This window comes from Physeter macrocephalus, chromosome 20 (genome assembly GCF_002837175.3).
Source record: "Physeter macrocephalus isolate SW-GA chromosome 20, ASM283717v5, whole genome shotgun sequence".
Lineage (NCBI taxonomy): Eukaryota > Metazoa > Chordata > Mammalia > Artiodactyla > Physeteridae > Physeter > Physeter macrocephalus.
In genome coordinates this window covers 90,509,891-90,527,383 of record NC_041233.1, presented here as the reverse complement: position 1 = coordinate 90,527,383, position 17,493 = coordinate 90,509,891, and the positions used below count along the sequence as shown (strand labels likewise).

Sequence of the window (17,493 nt, the reverse complement as noted above, 5' to 3'; positions counted from 1 at the left end):
GTGAGGCTCACTGGACAGTTTCCCACAATTGGGCAAGTCAGGAATTGTAGTATATAAGATCACCGATACCAAGAGTAGATATATACAAACTTAAATTTCTTTCAGTCTCTTATTTATAGATGCCTAATAAAATTGCTTATTTAATGAACAACGACATTATTGAGAAGATAAATGATGGCACGGTCTCATTCCCAGATTTACAGTGTGATCATGAACATGCTTCACCTAAAAGCACTCCGTGTCCATCTAAGAGTTAAATAAAAACGTGGGTAGAAGTCTGCGCTCAAATTGTTAAAACAAAACAACGCTCTTTTGTGTAATCAGTATTTAGTTCCCCCTCAAAGCAGGCTGGGCGGTGGTCGCATCTCCGAATCGCGTCAAGGCGTGCCGGGAGCACGCGGTAACTGCGAGCACTGGCTCAGTTAGACAGAGGCGCGCTTTCTGCCAGCCTTGTTCCAGGCACACATCTCCCCCAGGAAGCTTCACATCAGAATAACTAGTTATTGAAAAGAAACAGTTTCGTGGGGCCCAGAAAGGCCTGATTGGAAAAAATACATTAAGAATTAGTTCATGGGGCTTCCCTGGTGGCGCAGTGGTTGAGAATCCGCCTGCCAATGCAGGGGACACGGGTTCGAGCCCTGGTCCGGGAGGATCCCACATGCCGTGGAGCAACTAGGCCCGTGAGCCACTACTACCGAGCCTGCGCGTCTGGAGCCTGTGCTCTGCAACAAAAAGAGGCCGCGATAGTGAGAGGCCCGCGCACCGCGATGAAGAGTGGCCCCCGCTCGCCGCCAACTAGAGAAAGCCCTCGCACAGATGTGAAGACCCAACACAGCCAAAAATAAATTAAAAAAAAAAAAAAGAATTAGTTCATGGATGTGAGTCTCTGCAAAATGAACAAGAAGAATATGAGCTGCATATAAAATCTCACTGGATTGTGAACGGGAGCACTGCTTTGGGCTTCTTTAAAATGTAATGTGATAGCACAGTGAGATCAGCTCGGTGCTTTATGTCCACCTAGAGGGGTGGGATAGGGAGGGTGGGAGGGAGATGCAAGAGGGAGGGGATATGGGGATATAGGTATATGTATAGTTGATTCACTTTATTATATAGCAGAAACTAACACTATTGTAAAGCAATTATACTCCAATAAAGATGTTAAAAAAATGTAATGTGATTAAAATTTAAGTATTAAAATTAAGTCAAATATATTTTCGTATTCATAAGTTTTTTAAAAAAGGAAATATGTAATGTACGGCACAGTGACTATAGTCACTGCTAAGAGACTATATTTGAAAGCTGCTAAGAGAGCGAATTTTAAAAGTTCTCATCGGAGTTCAGGCTTTTCCGGCACCAGCTGTCCTGAACTCCTAGCTTGGCTCCCTGTCATAAACACTGCACCTTCCTTCACCACAAAAAAAAAAAGTTCTCATCACAAGAAAAAGAAAAATTTGTAACTATATATGGTGACGGATGTTAACTAGATTTATTGTGATCGTTTTGCAATATAGACAAATGTCGAGTCATCATGTTGTATACCTGAAACTAATATAATGTCAATTATATTTCAAAAGAAAGGCAAAAAAACTTTCAAAAAGGAAATATTCTGAAATGTATTTGAAGATCTAAAGGCTCCTTACACTGTTTTAGATATTTCTTATCCAGGAATGTCTTATCTATTATTTGTCAAACCTGCACCCCTCCCCTCCTGGAAAGATATAGATTTTTAATTATAAAAGCAATGTGTGCTGGTCAGAATCGCCATTACTAAAAAGTCTACAAATAACAAATGCTGGAGAGGGTGTGGAGAAAAGGGCACCCCCTTATGCTGTTGGTGGGAATGTAAGTTGGTACAGTCACTATGGAGAACAGTACGGAGGTTCCTCAGAAAACTAAAAATAGAGTTACCATATGATCCAGCAATCCCACTCCTGGGCATATATCCAAAACTATAATTCAAAAAGATACATGCACCCCTATGTTCACAGCAGCACTATTCACAATAGCCAAGACATGGAAACAACCTAAATGCCCATGACAGATGAATGAATAAAGAAGATGTGGTACATATATACAATGGAATACTACTCAGCCATAAAAAAAGAATGAAAAATGCCATTTGCAGCAACATGGATGCATCTAGAAATTATCATACTAAGTGAAGAAAGTCAGAAAGAGAAAGACAAATACCATATGATATCACTTATATGTGGAATCTGAAATATGACACAAATGAACCTATCTACAAAACAGAAACAGACTCACAGACATAGAGAACAGACTTGTGGTTGCCAAGGGGGCTGGAGGGGAGGGAGAGGGATGGAGTGGGAGTTTGGGATTAGCAGATGCAAACTATTATACATAGGAGGAATAAACAACAAGGTCCTATTGTACAGCACAGGGAACTATATCCAATCTCCTGGGATAAACCATAATGGAAAAGAATATAAAAAAAGAACGTATATATGTGTATAACTGAGTCAGTTTGCTGTAACAGCAGAAATTAGCACAACACAACACTGTAAATCAACTACACTTCAATAAAATAAAGACTACACCTTTAAAATTATTAAATGTAACTTTATGGGAAAAAAAGCAATATGTGTTTCTTTTAAAAATTAAAACAGTGCAGAAATGTATAACAGAAAAACTGAAAATGGCTCCCCCTTATAATCTCATGCCTCAGACTATTAACATTAGATGTTTTTTCCAGGTAATGAGAAAAACATATTATATCTAGATCTACAGTTTTTAAAAGTTGTATAAACACATGGAGAGATAATGTATATACTGTTTAACATGCTTCTTAAAATTAACTACATATTGTGGATACCCTCCCATGTTACTATACGCACCTGCGTTATCCTTCTTTTGGCTTCCAGGTGTTCTACAATATGGATACACTACAATTTATTTGACAAATACCCTACTGACTGAACATTTGGATTATTCAGATTTTTGCAATTAGAAATAATACTGCAATGAACACCTCTATAAGTACATTTCTGCCCATTTGTTCAATCCTTTTCCTTAGATAAATTCCCTGAAGGGGAACTGCTGGGTCAAAGGGATGCACAGTTACAACTCTGATACGTGATGCCTTACTTGTACAGGAGCACTTGTCTCCCCATGCCCTCCCGAGCTGCAAAATTATTACTCTTAAACCTTTGCAAGTCTGTTAACTGAAAAATAAACTCTTTGTTTTTAATGTACGTTGATTTTTAGTGAGGCTGAACATTTTTTACATGTTTATTTTTTATTTGCTATTCTTTTGCAAACTGGCTCTTTCTCTTCTTTGCTCCTTTTTCTAGGGAAGGTATTTTTCTTTTCTTACTGAGAGTAGAAGAGTTCCTCTGGTTTGATATTTGCCTTTTAAAACTTTGTATCTTTTGCCATAAAGTATAAAATTATTTATGTATTCAAACTGTCCATTTTTTAAAAAGAACTTAGAGTTTTCCCGTCATATGTTAAAAAAAAATAGTTGGGGGGGGAGCTTCTCAATGCCCCTTATCTCAGCTAAAAATGAAGTTTTTAAGGTTAAATAGGTAAGCAAGCAGTGTATTTAAAACAGAGAAAATGACATAGCCCTTGTTAAAAAAAATTACAGTATGTTTGAAATTCTACAGAAACATATTATACTTAGGATTCTAATGAAAAGCAGAACTCTACTGTGTGTGTGTTTTTTTTTTTTTTAAACAAGGATGGACTTACAACGACACATCATAATCACCTAGTTTACCTTAGAATTCACTCTTGGTGTTGCACATTTTATGGGTTTAGACAAATGCATAGTGGCATTTATTCATCATTATAATATTATACAGAGCATTTTCACTGCCTTCAAAGTCCTCCGCGTGTTCTCTTGAATAGTATCTATTTTCTTAGTAAAATTATAAACATATGCCTCAAAATGTAGAATGTAGAGTTTAAAAAAACATATCGCTATTCCTGTTCACTTAAAGGCTTGTTAAAAACAGACTTCTTAAAAGGAGGAAGATTTATTAAAATAATGGCAATCACACATACTTCTTGCTTCACTCCCTTAAGATCTAAAGGCTCCTAATGAAATAATCTCTCTCTTTAAATTCTAAAAAGCTCTCTCTCTGCACACGATTTAGAGCTTCTAGCTAGAACTATAATGGACTAGATTTAGGGGTAAAAAGAGCTATTTTGGCCAGGATATAAACTCTTAACTTTATTAGAAATCAGAAATTAATATAAATCTAATTAGAGTGCAAAAAAAAAATCTTCCCCACTCTCTACATGAAATCTTTTATTCTAAAATCTATCAGTACCATAGTTCATTAGGAAAAAATAACTTTCAGAACTTAAAAACAAAAGTCAACCAACTAATAAAAAATATCCAACAACCACTAACCTTCCCAGTCCTCTAAAAACCCAGACTCAAAATCTGTTTCTTCTCTTTCTTTTTCTAAGGAAGTTGAAGCACTGTGCTGCTTTTCCTACCTATCTCCTGGCCACTCTGTGTACCGGCTATGAACTACTGAACAGTGACTGAATACTTCCTCTTTGTCCTTGGAAAAACTTGCCTGTAATTTCCCAATTTGACCCAAACAATCTGCTTGTAATGTAGTTTCTTGCCAGCTTTACAGTCATTGCAATTCCAGCAGCCTTCTGGCATCTCTATGCTCAGGCACTCCGGGTGGAAGGAAGCTGGGCACGACTCACAGCAGAGCAATCTTCCACCTTGAAACAAACGAACAGTCTTAATAACTGAGAAAGGAGGAAAGAGAGAGAGACAAGAGAGAAAGTGATCTTTTACCTGCATTAAATTTGATTCAGATTGAGGGAAATTAACAAAGGGATTGAGTTATATTTTAGTGATGGATTAAAATACAAAGCAATGAACGGATTTAGCTGAAGTAGCCTTTTCCAGGGAGGGCTGCAGTGGCCAGAAACTCAAAGCCTTTGAGTAGTAGGAAAAATGTTACTCTTTATCCCTCTAAAATGTGGGCTAATGAGGTACCAGTTTAGCAGGCAGCTAAGACTATTAACATGTGACAAACAGATGCATAAAATCTTTAGACCGAGTAGATTTGAGAACAGATTTTCAGAGAAATATGTAGCAACTCTCTTTTCTCCTTGAGAGCTAAGAAAGCAAGCAATGGTCATCTTTGTATTTTAATCCAGTGACACAGTTAACTACATCCCTTTATAACAACATTAGCAAGAATGAAAACAGCCAATAGGTTGACCAGTACTTTTTTCTTCCCATGTAAGAATACAAAAAAGGAGAAGAATCTTGAATTGGTGATTACATTATCATTACCTTTTCAGTGAAGACAAAGGAAGTCAAACATGCCATATAGCAGTGGTTTGCAACTTTTTCATCACCAAGGATCCCCTTTCCCTTTCTCATGGATCCATATGTTATCAAATATTTTATCAAACAAAAACCCCACCAAAACCAAAAAGCATTTTTAAAGTAACAATTATTTTCTTCTGTTTTAATTAACCAAAGAAATATATAACAGCCAATCAGAACTTCTGATCCCAATAACAAAACTGGTATTATCACATTAAATTGCTAAAAGCATAGCCAAATATAAAGAAACTCACGCCACTGTATCTTACGCAAATGTCTGATTCTGTTAGACTTTCTGAACTGTTAAATATAGTTCAGAATTTTGTTTTTAATATTTTCTGATGTCATATTGAGAACCACTGCTTTATAGCATAAAATAAGTAAGTATCAGTGTAGAATCAAGTACCACACACAAGGAGATGCCTCCAAGTACCCTAGCAAAATCCTCTCCTTTTAAATACACAAAATGATCTCTGGATCAAGACCAAAGCAGGTGCGGCAAACAAAACAATATTATTATTATTATTATTTTTTTTAACAATATTATTTTTAAATCCAAAAAATTAAAGAGATTTCGGGGAAGAAATCTCTTTATTGTTGTATTTTCTCTTTATTGTTGTATTTCAACAAGTGACAGAAAAGAATGTTAACCACTGAAGATGAAATGCAATAAAGACATTTACTGAAAAAAAAAAAAAAAAAAAAATCTTTCCATTGGAAAACCAAGTCTACAACCCATGAGTGTACTGAGATTTAAAGTCTCATAAGCAAAAGGTTAAGAGCCCTCTATACAACTTTATCAAACACATGCTCCAACCTTTTGAGGGTTTGCTATCAATTTTCCAGAAAATCTTGTCTTCCTGTAGACTTTCAAACTTCTAACTGATTAACATAAAAACAAAAAGAAAATCCATATACAATCAGTGATGAATTAAATTACTATATTTCCTCTGCTTAAAAGCTTTTACTTCAATCATTGGGATTTTCCCCTTTGTCTGCAGATCTCAGTATGGATTAATTGTTCCAATTCTCCAACCTAGAGATTAGCTGCCTGAGTGCTCTTAGCCTAGGTAGGGAATTCTTCTGTAAGTTTAAAGTAAAATGAGATAATTCATTTTTCCATCAGAAAGAAATGACCGATAGGGAGAGCGGTCTTTGCAAATACCTTTAGAGGACAAGTGATTATTAGGGTTGGTGTGGAAAAGTCAGTCTGGCCATTTTTTAACATCATGGAATAGTCCTAAATTTTAAGTCTTATTTCAGAGGAAATACAGACCCTGAATCATCAGTGAAAATCATCACGATCTTTTGACAAAAATACACAAGGGAAATAGAAAAATAAAAATATGAACAATCCACCTTGGTGCTATGCAAGAAAACTGCTTTAGGATGCGAGAGAAGAAAGATATGGTTCAAGCTAAGCAAACAGAGGGCTCAAAATAATTTCAATTCATGTCAAGGTCAATACCGAGTACTGAAAAGAAAGTAAGCAACAATTGAATTAGTCTAATTTTATAAAGGCGCCAGCAGGAAAATAAGGCATTTCCTAAAATGCCTCAGGTAGTCTAATTTTATTGCACTATGGAATTAGTCAGACCCATGTCAATCTTTGTTTTGGAAACAGTTGGTATCACCAGTAAGATGCCATACTGTGACTTCAATGGAAAACAGACAAAAGAGGCAACAGTCTCTCCAACCTCCCTCTTCATGGGTTCTAATCAACTTGCTTAGTTATATTTTCTTTTAATCATGGGTTGCCACTTCAGATGTCTGACAGACAGCAAACATACATCATCAGCAGGCAACACAAAGCATGAAAAAAAAAAAAAAAAAAAAGAATTAAATTTTCTTTAAAGATTCTGAGCCTGGCCCCAGATCATAATGGCAATGTATACAGGAAAAGGCTTTCACCTTCCAAGTTATTTATTTTACCCTCTGGGATAATAACTCCCCAAATAATACATTATTGTTAAACCACTTTTTTCCCCTTTATTACAGGTAGGCTATATAAAGTGAAACACAAGATTTTTCTTCCATAGATTAAATTAACTTGGAGAATATAAATATACATTTAGCTTTTGGTTCTCAGTGGATAAATTATCTATTAGCAATTCTTCAGTTCAGCTGGGCTGCCTCTCAATATCCAGTATTTGCAGCATTTTCCCAGCTGCCCACCAATGTCTCCTAAGAGAAGGGCAACTAGTTTTCATAGCACCATAACAAAAACATTTAAGAAACAAAATGATAGAATGTATTTCAGAATCAAAATTTTAAGTGTCAGTATCTTTGTTTCCCTCTATAACCTGTCTTGTTATTTAGTTGAAAGTTAGTAACAAATTATATCATGTCTATTCTATTCTAACATGAATGATACGGTTCTACATCAGGCAAAAGAGAAAGAGCCCTCAGACCATGCTTCTATATTAAGCAGAATCCTAGTCTTTCAATTTTAATGATCTATAGATATATGGAAGGTGTGAAAATTTATTCAAGGAGAAGAGTAAGTAAAAATTTGTAATAATGGAATTATTTTAAGCCCTTTTTAATAATTTTGCAGCCATATGAAGACAGCCACAGCCACCAAGGTAGAATTTACCAAAAGCAACAGATGGTGCTTGACAGGCATACATTTCCCCCCTTCATTTAAAGAGAAAAAATAGGAAATGCAAAAATAAAAGTAAGAGATAAACTATTTTGATTATTACCTTTCTCACATTTCTTTTTGGAAGCTGACGAAGAAGGAATCATAGGTAATTTCATCAACTCTGCACGATTTGATTCGTTCAGTAGGTAGTGGGACTTATAGGCATAGGAACTGAACATGGGGTCTGAATGGTCCTGCACTATCAGCCCTATACGAGACAAACAGAAAGATGTGAGCTGCAATGAAACTACCCATGATTCCATGAGGAAAAAATAAACCAACACCTACTATGTAGCTGTGCTTAAAGCTGGGGGGGAAAAGAATACGAAGAAAAAGAAAGATCTGACAGACAAGGCTTTCCATCGTCATTAAAAGGAGTTTAAGCTACTCAATGCCTTATCCCTATATAGAAACCTATATACCCAGAAGGAAACTCCAAATTAATTTGAGGATGTAAACTGCTTTGACGTCATTCTGAAAACCCCCTCTGGAAAACAAAGCTACATTCCTTAAGGTTTAGAAGTACTATGACGACAACCCAAAGAACAAAATGATGCATCACTTAATTGCTGGAAATAAGAACTGTCTACACGACACAGCAGAGACCCTGGTCACCTTCAATACATCAAGCAGTGCTGAAAGGCAGAATTGGGCTTCTTCTCCTCTCTGCTCAGATCTTTAGATACCCTCAAATTCCAGCTTTCTCAGCCAGATAATGAAGCTTTTCTCTATCAGTATGATACATGACTTTAAAGAAGATATAAGTTGTTGAAGTTCACTGAGGTAATGCAAACATTTAAAGTTTTGTCCTGCCATGATAATAACTGACTTAAACGCTTACCAACTTAAGGGTTTATAAAAACAGTCCTTTCAATCTACCAATACAGCTGTCCTGTTGGAGGAAAACAGCATCTGCTCTAAACTACCCGTGACACCCACCTTTCCCCTCCCTCTCTGCTCCTCCTGCCCTGAGTTAAGTCCATCCTGTAGCTATGGCCACTCCTAAACCCAGGACCTCTGAGACCAGGGAAACTTTCTCTATTTGGTTACTGGTCAAATCATGACCGCGGTTTCATAGAGATCATTTTGAGAAGAGGGAAGAGTTTTGTTTTTAAAGGGGTGACCATTTACTATTTTCTGTGGATTTCATCTTCATTTGATGCTATCCTACGCTGAGGCAGATTCAAGAAATATTGATATTTCTCATGTGAATGGAACTTGAAACTGCTAATCGGTAATACATAAGAATTTTCGAATAAAGGTTATATAATGTTGAATGAACATTTCATACATTTAATAGAGAAAAGTGGTGCAATGGCTTTTAAATAAGAAAGAACAACTTAGAATATTAAGTAACCTTTATTTTACACCACCCTCCAGATGAAAGGAAATGCTGAAGAATCTGTACTACACTGAAATGTAACTGAACACACCCTATGGCACCATGGGGGGCAGGGGAGGAGGAATGTTTCTCTAAATGCTGAAGCATTTCTAAAAATATTTCCAGATATTTCAGTCCTAAAGAATTAGCTTAGGGCTTCCCTGGTGGCGCAGTGGTTGGGAATCCGTCTGCCAATTCAGGGGATGCGGGTTCATGCCCCGGTCCAGGGGGATCCCACGTGCCGTGGAGCAACTGAGCCCGCGCGCCACAACTGCTGGGCCTGCGCTCTGGAGCCCGCGAGCCACAACTACTGAAGCCTGCGCGCCTAGAGCCCGTGCTCCGCAGCAAGAGAAGCCACTGCAATGAGAAGCCCGCGCAACGCAACGAAGAATAGCCCCTGCTCGCCACAACTAGAGAGAGCCCGCATGCAGCAACAAAGACCCAACGCAGCCAAAAATAAATAAATAAACTTATTAAAAAAAAAAAAAAAGAATTAGCTTAATGATTTTAAACAACCAATAACCAAGAACTAAGACAAAAATCCTCTGTGCGGAGGGAGAAACTCTGTATGCGACAAGAAACAAAGGCAAAACAAGCTGAGCTTTCTAACACCAAAACATAAACAATTAAAGTATCCCTTTTTATGTGTGGATTTATTACAATTAGATCTCCTTAAAAAAGAAGACCTCTATAAATTCTGGTAAAAGAACACATATCATTTACTTCTGGAGAACTTTTAAGCCCTTCTCAAATCCCAACATCTGATCTATTTAGAGTAAGTTTCTGTAAAACGCTGGAAAGGAAAATGAGAGTTTCTGTTTACTGTGCAAAGTTGCAGTTAAAATATTTGGGGATTAAATAATCTTGCTCTTTAAAGAGGCATTTAAATACAGCACATCTTTCAGAATAACTGCCAAATTGATAAGATGCAAACAGCATCCTTTTGTTAAAACATGAGTTTTCCCCTCATTTCCATTATCTCAAGCTTTTAATCAAGGCATATAACTTAAACTTAAGAAAATGGCTAGAAGTTTCTCTAAAACTAGGTTCCTTGACAATGGGTCATTTTCTACCTCTCTTAAAGGAAAACACCTGCTTTAAAGGTCACCCAATTACTGAATGAAACAGAGCAAAAGAAAATATTGGCCGATATACTTAACTGATGGTACTTGATTCGGAATATACTGCAAAATAAGCCAACATGATAGTTTTAAACTTGGTATTTAAAATGTTGGCTCAGTTACTTACACCCACACCCACATACACCAACACACCCACACACCCACACCCTTCCACCACTCCTAGTAAAAGTGAGTAAAAGTGAGTGCCTAGAAGGGTAGAATAAAATATTTACAAAGTGATAGACTTTATGTTATCACAGACACTCATCTATTTGAAAGTCTCTAAAGCTAGTCATTCAGTTGATAATTCAGTATTTTCATCCTAGCATTACTTTCTTGGGAGTGGGGAGATGGAAAAGGCACGTGACTTTTTATCTCTTTGGCTAATACAGTGTGGCACGAAACACTTCAGACCTTCTTCCCCTGTGCCATCCAGACTTCAGAGCAGGACACAGCTGTCGTCACTACTCTACACAACACTTCCTTCTACTCGCAGACCGCCCTGTGCACTTCCGAACTGAAAAACTCAAAGCAGTGTGTACAATGGACCCAGAAGGCTGCTATGAAAAGGACTACCACTTACTTAATCTTTCACCGTCCACCTCCTCTGGTTATTATTATTTTTTTAATGAGAGTTACAAAAGCAAAACAACTCAAGATCTATCATACTAGCTAAATTCTATGAAAAATACTCTATAGTACTTTCACCAAATTAAAAGAACTGTCTCCTAAAGCAAAAAAACAAAAACAGGGATTTCCCTGGTGGCGCAGTGGTTAAGAATCCACCTGCCAATGCAGGGGACACGGGTTCGAGCCCTGGTCCAAGAAGATCCCACGTGCCACGGAGCAACTCAGCCCGTGCGCCACAACTACTGAGCCTGTGCTCTAGAGCCCAGGAGCCACAACTACTGAGCCCGCGTGCCACAGCTACTGAAGCCTGCATGCCTGGAGCCCATGCTCCGCAACAAGAGAAGCCACCACAACGAGAAGCCCGCGCACCGCAATGAAGAGTAGCCCTCGCTCACTGCAACTAGAGAAGGCCCGTGCGTGCAGCAAAGACAACCCGAAGTGGCCAAAAAAGATAAATAAATTAAAAAATAAATATATAAATAAAAAACAAAACACGATCCAAAACTTCATTTTCAGTATGGGCTAAATACAATCTAACAGGCCTGATATGCCACACAGTCCTTTCAAATATTTCACACTAAGGGAAGTTTAGAAAACTTAGCACTTATGATTAAACAAAAAAACAAAAACAAAAAAAAACTGCACTTGGGAATATTAGTTGGTTTCTAAAATGCTTACTAAACACTAAAAATTCTTTCATTATAATACAGCTGTGACGCTTAGTAAAGTTGGGTACTCTGTGTCATATTCAACTGAAGAAGTTCTACTTCATATTTATTACGAGCTCAAGTTCACTGACGCCCTCAGGGACGCAATATTATTTTGAAGCGATCAATCTTAAGTGGCAGACTTAAATATCAACAGCTGGCAAGTAAGAAAGCCTGTACTGCAGTCTCTTAATTAATACACCCCATATGTTGCCTTGGCTGTATTCCACCAGGTCTTCCTCAATGCCAGACCAAAACATGATAAAATACAACATAAACAATTAAAAAATAAATGTGCTCTTCTTGCGTTCCAAGTGAAATCTCAATTAGTTGAAAACTCTGGATTAAAGAATATGACATGGGAAGAGTCTACTTCGAAGAGAAGAACTGCTTGCACAAGGGAAGACAGGTGACCCTTGAACAATGCCACGGTCAGGGGCATGGACCGCCACGCAGTTGGAATCCCCTGTAACTTTAAGTTGCCCCCCCCACCACCTGTGGATTCCACCAACCTTGGATCACGTAGTACTGGAGTACACCATTGAGAAAAATGCACACGTAAGTGGATCTGCGCAGTTCAAACCCATGTGGTCCAAGGGTCAACTGTAGATTAATCTTTTGATGCTCCAAATAGGAACACTAAGAACTCATCTATAATTCTAAGTTACTAAACAGATGTAAATTTTAGCTTAATTTATGGAAGAATTAATATTCTAACAGTTTGAGTGTCTAATGTTATAAAAGGGACGAGTTACTGGAAGTGTTAATCTCTCTCAGGGATATTACTGAAACTCGATTTTAATGGGGGAAATATGCCAATGAACCCAGAAAGACATAAAGAGAAAGGGCTGACACTCACCTCTTGCACAAACGAAACAAAAGCCTACATTTACAGCAGAGGAAGAGTTACTGCTCCGTTTGGAATGATTACTACAGATGAGAACGTAGGAAGACACAAATATGCTGCCGGCAGCAATGCAAGCATCTCCAGAGTGGTAGGCTACTGGGCACCTCAAACATCTCATCATGCGACCTGTTGAAAGACAATCAAAAAGGAATCTATGTAAGAAAGAATCAGCTGATATAAAATGAGATCTTTTGGGATCCAATGTGATGCTGGTTATACAAAAATCTTTTTCCTCCCTAGTTTGACCCTGCCATTCCTATGCTGTATGGCCCCTAAATGCAGTGCTCACCTAGAGGTCACTCAAAGAAACATGTGTCTGTGCCAGTGCTGGAGAGATGCTGGTCTCCAATATGGCACCTGTTTAAGGAATTTTCAAGGGTAATTTTGAACATATGGAATTTTCTTCCCATGGTCTGAATTAGAACCTAGAATCCACTTATCTTACTATCTATTGCAGCTGAGCTGTAATAGCTATAGATAAACAGAGGGAGAATGCCTGATGTTCTTCATAATAATGTGCTTACTGTTTGCTACTGAACTTACAAAAAAAACAACTGTCCCCTTCCTTAGCTCCGTTTTACCTTTACTTGCTTTGTGGATATCTTTCTCCATACAGCAGGCAGAGCAGCAGTGCTGGGGACAGCGGAATCCTTTTGATTCGAAGATGGCAGTGGGGAACTTGCGGACACAGGCTTCATGGTAAAATTTCCCACAAGCACCAACAGAGCAACGCTTCACGTCTGTACCAGACACTTTACATGAAAAACACGGGTGCTCTCCTGGAAAATTGGTGAGGAACACAGATTAAATAAAATCTGATTAAAGCATATTCCTTTTAAATAGAAGCAGTCACTGACACCGAAGAGCTAATCCCCAAAGATTCTACTACTGCGTGTAAGATTTTTAACATACAAAAAAGGCACTGAAAATAGTTAAATTAAAATATGACTTGGGGGCTTCCCTGGTGGCGCAATGGTTGGGAGTCCGCCTGCCAATGCAGGGGACACGGGTTCGTGCCCCGGTCCAGGAAGATCCCACATGCCATGGAGCGGCTGGGCCCGTGAGCCATGGCCGCTAAGCCTGCGTGTCTGGAGCCTGTGCTCCGCAATGGGAGAGGCCACAACAGTGAGAGGCCTGCGTACTGCAAAACCCCACCCCCAGCAAAAAAAAAAAAAAAAAAGACTTAATAAAACTTGCTAGAATAACTGATTTGCTACAATAATTGATCAATTTGAAGATATAGCACCAAAAACAATTTAGATCTCCACTTCTCACTTTATACTGAAATTCCATAGAAAATCTAGAACAGAATTTTCAACACCTGGCAGCTGAGAGTGGCAAGGTCTTCTGAACATAGAATAAAGAAATTACCAATAAAAAGGCAGATTCCATTAGATAATCACAATTTCCATTTGTAAAACAGACATAAAATGAAAACTCATAATCCTAATAAAAACAGAAAGTTATATCTACACATCTTATTCAAACTGTAGAAAATCACGGACACAGAGAAAATATTAAAATCACCCACAGAAAAAGACAATTACCTTCAAAGAAGCAAGACTGCTGACTGAAAGAGAAAGATGGAAGCCAGAAAACAGGGGATGCTATCAGTAAGGGCTGAAAGAAAACTGTCACCAAGCCAGAATTCTACGCCCAGTGAATGTACTCTTCAAGAAGGAAGTGAAGTCAATACACACTGGGGGGAATTAATAAAACCAAAAGTTGGTTCTTTGAAAAAGGTTAATAAACTGATATCCCTGGAAACAAGTAACTAATTAAAAAAGGGAAAAAAAGCAACAATCTTAACATCAGAAATGAAAAATGATACATCACTACAAATCCTACAGTTGTTTAAAAAATAATAAAAGGGTATCACTATATTTTTGCCAATAAATTCGAAAATTTAGATAAATCAACAGATTCCTAGAAAAACAGAACTTACCAACACTGGCACAAAAATATTAAAGAGAAAAAATTACAGTTCTATAATCTATTTAAGAATTTGAAACTATAATTAGAAACCTTCCAACACTAGAAACTTTCCAACCAGTGGAGCCCAGGTGGCTCCACTGGTCAACTGCCAAACATGTTAAGAAAGAAACAATTAGAATAGAAAAGAAAAAAAAAAAGGAACAAGTGAAAAAACAGATGTAGAAAAATAAATGCAACAAGGATGACAAAGGATTATGTTTTGTTATATAAAGAGTTCACATATGATGTTATCACTTATATGCAGAATCTAAAAAATAAAACAAATTAATGAAAATAACAAAACAGGGACTTCCCTGGTGGCGCAGTGGTTAAGAATCCGCCAGCCAATGCAGGGGACATGGGTTTGAGCCCTGGTCCAGGAAGATCCCACATGCCGCGGAACAACTAAGCCTGTGCACCACAACTACTGAGCCTGTGCTCTAGAGCCCGTGAGCCACAACTACTGAGCCTGCGTGCTGCAGCTACTGAAGACTGCACGTCTAGATCTCGCGAGCCACAACTACTGAGCCCACGTGCCACAACAACTGAAGCCCGCGTGGCTAGAGCCCGTGCTCTGCAACAAGAGAAGCCACCACAATGGGAAGCCCGTGCACTGCAACAAAGGGTAGCCTCCGCTCACCGCACCTAGAGAAAAGCCTGTGCACAGCAATGAAGATGCAACCCAGCCAAAAAAATAAATAAAATCTTAAAAAAAAAAAAAAAAAAAAAGAAAGAAAGAAAATAACAAAACAGTCTCACAGATACAGAGAACAAACTAATGGTTACCAGTGGGGAGAGGAATGGGGGGAGGGGCAAGATAGGGCCAGGGGATTAAGAGGTACAAACTACTATACATAATAAAATAGGTAAGATACAAGAGTATATTGTACAGCACAGGGAATACAGCCAATATTTTATAACAACTTTAAAAGTAATATAATCTATATTGAATCATTATGTTGTACACCTGAAACTAATATAATATTATAAAACAAATATACTTTAACCAATTAATCAATACAAAATAAAGCAGAATCATGGGGGAAAAAAGAGTTCACATATAGAGAAAATATATGTAACATATACAAGAAAAGATAAGAAGACTTATAAAGAACTATAAATCAATATAGAAACAGCCTAATATAAAAGTGGGCAACAAGTATGAACAGGAAATTGACAGAAAGCAGAAAGACAGATAGCCAATAAACATATGCCAAAATGCTCAACTTTACTAGTAATCAGATAAATACTAACTAAAACCACAAGTAACATTTAAAAAATTCATCAAATAGGAAAAAACTTAGAGTCTGATAATACTGATCACTGATCAGGGCGTGGGGAAACGGGCACTCTTATGTACTGCTGGTAGGAGTTTAAGTTGGAAGGAACTGTCTTAGAAGGCAACAGGGCAGTATCCATTCTAAAAGGAGACATTGACTTCCTGTGGCCTAGAAATTCTATAATACTCCTTGCTGTCTGTGTTAGAGGGAAGACTTGTACATATAAAAGGATGCTGACTGAAGCATTGTTTGCAACTGCATACGACTGAAAGCTGTAATTATCTGCCTTTTAAAATTAGGATTAGTGGGCTTCCCTGGTGGCGCAGTGGTTGCGCGTCCGCCTGCCGATGCAGGGGAACCGGGTTCGCGCCCCGGTCTGGGAGGATCCCGCATGCCGCGGATTAGCGTTTTCCTTTTGTGTCTGTGTTACATATGGAAATCATAAGTGACTATTTATTTGGATATCATCTTTTGGGAAGTGTTCAAGTCTTTTGCCCATTTTTCTTATGATGCTATAAAAATTCTGAAGGACAAAAAATACAAGGAATAGTTTTTTGTTTTGATTTTTTACAGGAAGTTATATTTGGTTTTGGAAGTACCTAACTATTACAAATTGGCTAAGTCATAAAACTCCTTTAAAATCAGGACTTCCAACTGTGATATTCAAATTTTTGTTGTTGTTGTTTTTAACTGGCTTTGTTATAAAAATAAAATAGAGCAGTGTTAAATTGGCTGAATTAAAAAAATTCTTTAAAATTACTACTTACAACTGTGATGCTCAAATTTATGATTTTTTTGGCTTCGTTATAGAAATAAAACAGAGTACAGCAGGGTTATTTTTGATGTTGATGTCCTGTTGCATATATATAATTTCAAATTATATTTTAACATACTGGTAGATCTGAAAGCAGTAGTACTGTTTTGTTTTCAAAATAAATTTATTTATTTATTTATTTTTGGCTGCATTGGGTCTTTGTTGCTGCACACGGGATTTCTTTAGTTGCAGCAAGCGGGGGCTACTCTTTGTTGCGGTGCATGGGCTTCTCATGTTGCGGAGCACGGGCTCTACCTGCGTGGGCTTCAGTAGTTGTGGCTCGAGGGCTCTAGAGCACAGGCTCAGTAGTTGTGGCGCACGGGCTCAGCTGCTCCGCGGCATGTGGGATCTTCCCGGACCAGGGCTCGAACCCGTGTCCCCTGCATTGGCAGGTGGATTCTGAACAACTGCGCCACCAGGGAAGTCCAATAGTACTGTTTTTAAAATAACTCTTAGGGCGTCCCTGGTGGCGCAGTGGTTCAGAATCCGCCTGCCACTGCAGGGGACACGGGTTCGAGCCCTGGTCCGGGAAGATCCCACATGCCGCGGAGCAGCTGAGCCCGTGCGCCACAACTACTGAGCCTGTGCTCTAGAGCCCTCGAGCCACAACTACTGAGTCCGTGCACTGCAACTACTGAAGCCTGGGGGCCTAGAGCCCGTGCTCTGCAACAAGAGAAGCCACCTCAATGAGAAGCCCGTGCACCACAAC

The 17,493-nt window shown here is 38.3% G+C and overlaps 1 protein-coding gene across 1 annotated transcript in view; it reads right to left on the bottom strand.

The window, feature by feature from the left end:
- Nucleotides 1-17,493, bottom strand: part of NSD3 (nuclear receptor binding SET domain protein 3) — a 37,346-nt gene that overhangs the window by 13,730 nt on the left and 6,123 nt on the right. The window contains exons 5-8 of the mRNA XM_055081055.1: nucleotides 13,298-13,495; nucleotides 12,669-12,842; nucleotides 8,032-8,178; nucleotides 4,551-4,707 (exon numbers count right to left, since the gene is read on the bottom strand). Of these exons, the coding sequence (XP_054937030.1) occupies nucleotides 4,551-4,707; nucleotides 8,032-8,178; nucleotides 12,669-12,842; nucleotides 13,298-13,495 (676 nt within the window). The remainder of the gene's footprint in view (nucleotides 1-4,550; nucleotides 4,708-8,031; nucleotides 8,179-12,668; nucleotides 12,843-13,297; nucleotides 13,496-17,493) is intronic.